This window comes from Glycine max, chromosome 18 (assembly GCF_000004515.6).
Source record: "Glycine max cultivar Williams 82 chromosome 18, Glycine_max_v4.0, whole genome shotgun sequence".
Taxonomy (NCBI): domain Eukaryota; kingdom Viridiplantae; phylum Streptophyta; class Magnoliopsida; order Fabales; family Fabaceae; genus Glycine; species Glycine max.
In genome coordinates this window covers 43,506,551-43,511,960 of record NC_038254.2, presented here as the reverse complement: position 1 = coordinate 43,511,960, position 5,410 = coordinate 43,506,551, and the positions used below count along the sequence as shown (strand labels likewise).

The 5,410-nt window shown below is 29.7% G+C and overlaps 1 protein-coding gene across 2 annotated transcripts; it reads right to left on the bottom strand.

The window, feature by feature from the left end:
* Positions 1-4,349: 4,349 nt before the first annotated feature.
* On the bottom strand, positions 4,350-5,383 carry LOC106797148 (synaptonemal complex protein 1-like). Of its 2 annotated transcripts, XM_041012274.1 has the most exons (4): positions 4,965-5,377; positions 4,775-4,886; positions 4,608-4,694; positions 4,350-4,485 (listed from the first exon to the last, which is right to left on the bottom strand). In XM_041012274.1, the coding sequence occupies exons 1-3, from the start codon at positions 5,061-5,063 to the stop codon at positions 4,645-4,647; spliced, it is 261 nt and encodes an 86-aa protein (XP_040868208.1). In that variant the 5' UTR covers positions 5,064-5,377; the 3' UTR covers positions 4,350-4,485; positions 4,608-4,644. The 2 variants fall into 2 exon arrangements, with proteins under 2 accessions (XP_040868208.1, XP_014626456.1); XM_014770970.2 differs by having other exon boundaries at positions 4,350-4,694; positions 4,965-5,383.
* Between the last annotated feature and the right edge of the window lie 27 nt (positions 5,384-5,410).

Below are 5,410 nucleotides of genomic sequence, written 5' to 3'. Positions count from 1 at the left end.
TTCCAGAGGAAGAAAAAAAAAAGATAAAACAGTCAATGGAGGGGAATAAAAATCACATTATTAGCTATGTATTTAAAGTTCAATAGATTTTTTATCAAAAAAAAATTGAATAGATTTAATATATATCGAGATTAGATAGCTGAGTAAAACTATAGAATATTGACTAAGAGGATTTCGTGTACTTGAAGAGAGCATGACCATATCTTAAACTTCTAAACTAATTAAATATAATGAACAACACCATGTACCAAAAATCTAAAACTCTGTAAAAAAGGCAAGTTATCTATCTTGAAAGGATCATAAGAAATCCTTAGATCAATTACCTAGAAGTAGTTCATTCATTGACAAAGACAGAAGAACATTGACACATGCCAATCAAAAATTGAAAGATTGGAGAAACTAATAATGTTAATAATTTATGCCAGCTATGCAAGAATTGATTTAATCTAGTATACGCTAATTATTAATAAGAATACAACTATAATAAATATAGTTGTTTTTCCTTTGTAAATAATATTTTCCATTAACTGACTCTTGTCTCCTGATTCCTGAACTAAAGGCTGGACCTAATAACTTGATATCTCTAGTGTAGTGTTATTCACCGACACTTGGGTAAACCAAACGTTGGGGGGAAAAATAATTCTACAAGCTCACTATAATTTAAGAGTACCCTCATTCCTCAAGTCCATAAAATTAATATTATAGACTAACCTTTAGAGACCCTTTTGTGTATTAGTGCCATTGATGGATAATTCTGTGTTATATATATAAATAAAACACTTGCTTTGACTTTTGAGCTACCGCATGATCTCTGGGTGTTAGCTGTTAGCTCAATCAAATATTTTCTATAGTATTTTTTTTGGTGCTCAAGATATCCTCAATCGAGACTTAGAGACTGATTTCTTAAAGTATGAACATTTGTTTAAAGGACAAATTTTTCTGAATAGATGTTATTACTTCCTTTTCCTATTTTTTTATGTTTAAAGTTATTACATATAGATTAAGAAATATTTAATGAAACTAAACAGGATTATATAGGACTAAAATGTCCTTATTGAATACATTGATCTTTGATACTTATTAGCACACCTGTAATACTAAATATTAAATAAGGATATATTTGAGAAAAATGTATTAACTAGACTTTAAATTTTAAAACATTAAATGTTTTGAAAAAAAAAGCTAAAACATAAAAAAAATATATGAAAAGATATAGTATTTTATACATACAGGTCTTAAAACTCAAACTTTTAATCACATACTTAAGACATACTTAAGAGACATATTTATATGCCAATCCTATCTCATAGTGTAAACATAAGTTTTATAAGTTGCTAAGTAATGCTGCTCAAGGTACGATTTGAATTGTATCGTGCAAATTACATGACCAACTAATCTAGCATTAATATTTGGTTTGGTAGTGGCCATAAAGCACATGGCTTTTCTTAATAACTAAGTTAGGTTCATCAATGCATGGTTTGGTGCCTCCATGGATAATGCTTGCCATTATTGACCAATGAAATGGAAAGGGAAAGGACAAAGAGAAACAAAATCATGCTGAAGATAAGCAACTACTTGTAAATTCACTCATTTGGAAAACAACTGCTATTAATTAGAAGTACCATCAAAATGGGCCAGGTATTTCGTCTGTACGTGGCCCACATAGTCCAACTTGAAACACCATTGCCTTCAACACACAACAAAATTACTTATGGAACAAAATATATATATATATATATATATATATATATATATATATAATAAAAATAACACAGTTATTTCACATTCTTTTGTCCACCTAAAGGCTGAAGCCACTATATTTGGTTGAGAACCAACCATGCATTTCAAGTACTTATTGGTTTAGGCTATTATCACCAAATTAACAACTCTAAAAAGTTGCTTTGATATTCGTTCATAAGAACACTATAGAGAAAATGCCATGGACACACAATGTTCAATGTCGGGACTATATTTGCTTATATAACATTTAATATTTAACGAAAATTTATTATAAAACTATTATGCATTATATTAACATTAATTTATAGATAAATGATAATATATATTATTTTATATATTTATTAAATAGTCATTAAAATGTATTATAATGTTAGTATATCTTTGTAATTTTTATGTTCACAATTTTTTTTGTTACATATGTGGAAAAAGATCCTCTTTTTCCAAGAGTAATTCTAAAAGAATTATTCTCTTTTAATTTAAAAAAAATAAACTGTAAGAATAAAAAGAAACTCTAAAAGAGTTATTCATGAAATAAGAATATCCCTCTATATATATACTAACAAAACTGATTTATAGTGGAAGATGCAACCCAATAAAGAAAGGTGCCTAGAAGTTCTACTAGGGGAGGCCTAAATGCCAGCAAAGTTGACAACGATGCTCAGAATTTATTTATGTTAAGATAAGAGCTTTAAGTAATTTCTTTAAAGTTTGAATGATGCATGACAAGTGGATAGAAAAATCAAATTAATGCTGCTGTTGGGGATATACATGTTTCAGGGTAAACAAAATTTTAATATTTCCATCATAATTTGTTGTTATGAATTTTGGAGTTAATTATACCTTCTCCCGTTACTATAAAAGTGGAACACTTTGTCACTAGTTTATTTCTTAATTGGTAGTTGTCTAGGTAATTACAATAAAAAATTGCGCGGCTATATATAGAACTAATCGAAGAAGACTTATAGGTAAAGGCATTATATATCTTATTATAGATAGCATGGATTAATTAATTGTCTCTTAACAATCCAAATCAACTTAATGTATTATAGATTTTCAATTAATTGAATTTGATGTATGAATATTATAAATTTTCACTATATTGTTGTTTTTAATTTCTACTGATAAAAAATAACTTTATTAATTTTTATAATAATTATCTCAAAATTTATAATTATTATTATTTTTATTAATTATTAATATATATATATATATATATATATATATATATATATATATATATATATATATATATATATATATATATATGAATGTGGGGGAGAGAACAATGATAGAAACTTTCACAGGCATCAAATTAACATGCACTTTTAGGCTAAGAGCCTCCAACAAGTGCTTATCTGAGTTGACGAGAAGGACTTTGGTGATCGCACTACTAGAAAAATAGCTTTTTACGACGGTTATTAAGTGCTTTTAACGACGGTTGTAAACCGTCGTTGTATATAACGTCGTTGAAACACAACTGCTTTTTACGACGGTTATTATAATAACCGTCTTTGAAATTTAGAACAATTCAAAGACGGTTATTACGTAATAACCGTCTTTGAATGTAGTGTCTAGTTCAACATTCAAAGACGGTTATTATGTAATAACCGTCTTTGAATGTTACATCTGGGTTGACATTCAAAGACGGTTATTACATAATAACCGCCTTTGATTGTTACATCTCTTCGAAATTCAAAGACGGTTATTACGTAATAACCGTCTTTGAATGTAGTGTCTGGTTCAACATTCAAAGACGGTTATTACATAATAACCGCCTTTGATTGTTACATCTCCTCGAAATTCAAAGACGGTTATTACATAATAACCGTCTTTGAATGTTACATCTGGGTTGACATTCAAAGACGGTTATTACATAATAACCGCCTTTGATTGTTACATCTCCTCGACATTCAAAGACGGTTATTATGTAATAACCGTCTTTGAAAGCAGTGATTTGACATTTGAATTCAAGGTATGAAAATCATTATGTTAATTTTCAAATTCAATTGAAATTCATTACAAAGGTTGATTCAATTTGCACTCACTGAACCCTGTCTAATGTATTCTAACACTTAGATACCAGATCATCATCAAATTCATATGCTCATCACATTTTCCACAAATAAAATTTGGTTAGATATCTTAATCACTCATAACCCATCTTTTCAGCAGAACTTTTAAGCATACATGATATCAGAATAAAAAAACAAATTGCAATTGGAATATCCTTACACTCATGAAACCACTAAATAGTAAGTGTAGTTACTTTCTATAGTGTTCATCTTTAAGATAGTAAGGAGCTTGAAAAGAAGCATGATTAAAGTAACAGATACCAAATCACAACCAAACCAATGTCTATCAATTAAAGACACACACACACTATTTCTGCTGCTATGACATGAAGCCTTCAGAGCACTGCCTTCACCCTTCCCTTTGTGATGTGCAAAAATCATCAATAAAAATCTTTTCAACTTAAATTTTGAAACAACTATGATATGAGAAGTGGTACCAATCAAATTTATCTAATATCATGCTAGTAAATAGTTATGCCTTCAGTAACAAGATTATGCCTGTTTCATAAGTGACAATTTTAGCATGAAGACTATGCATATGTGAACCAGTGGGCCTTTATTTGCATCACCCTTCTATGTATTTAAGTTCACAATTCTCAGGCTTGTGTTGAAAGAATATTAAAGAAGCACATTTAGGTATACAACAAATGTCTTCTCATTTCCCCAACTGTGCCTACCAAATGATAAATGTAATATGTCAAACCAAACTACCAAAGGTAACCCAACATGAAAATGAGCAAATATGGCATCCATTTGAAGACAGACACAGACAAATAGATTCAAACACAAGTCAACCTGTTTTGAATTCACTTCTTGGTCCTCTTTAGGCTTGTCACTCATCACTTTCCACTGCAACTGCAACAAAGCCCTTTGCCTGTCTTCCTGCAATATATTCCAAAGAATAAATATAATAATAAAAATTATGACAACAAATTAATTTATCATATCAGGGTATTCCATACTTTGGATTTTTTGAAGATGCAACTCCTCTTCCAGCTTCCGACACTCATCTTCAAGTTCACACCTCAATGCTTTGATCTGAGCTTCATGATCATTCCTCATAAACATTGTTTTCTACATACAATTAAGATATGAACAGGTGAATAAATTTCTATAAAAATTTTGGCTTTGACAAACATACGTGTGTGGCACCTCTCTCAATTCATTTTCAGCTTGCAGTTGGGTACGCTTTAGCTGTTCGTTGTGTTCAGCTATGAGGCTTGCTTGCCTCTTGTCATGCTCCTGCTTCATTTGAGTAACCTATAAATTGAGCAGGAAAAATCAAGTGACCTAGTGGCTGGAAGTTTTTAAACTTAATGTTAATGAAATTTCATAAAAAAGGAAAGTGATGATGCGATAACATCCCCACAACTTAGTACATACCCATTTAAAGAAAGGTATAAAGGACTATAATAGTCAAAGACAAACTATAATGAACTTAGACCAATTTAAATTTTCACATGTAAATTTTGATACATTTAAATAACAGATTTGATTTTACTAATTATTACTATCAAGAACAAATTATCCAAAAAGCTTAAGTTCATAGGTGAAGATACATGAATGATTTTCCCACGTCTGTACTCGCATTTGCGCTA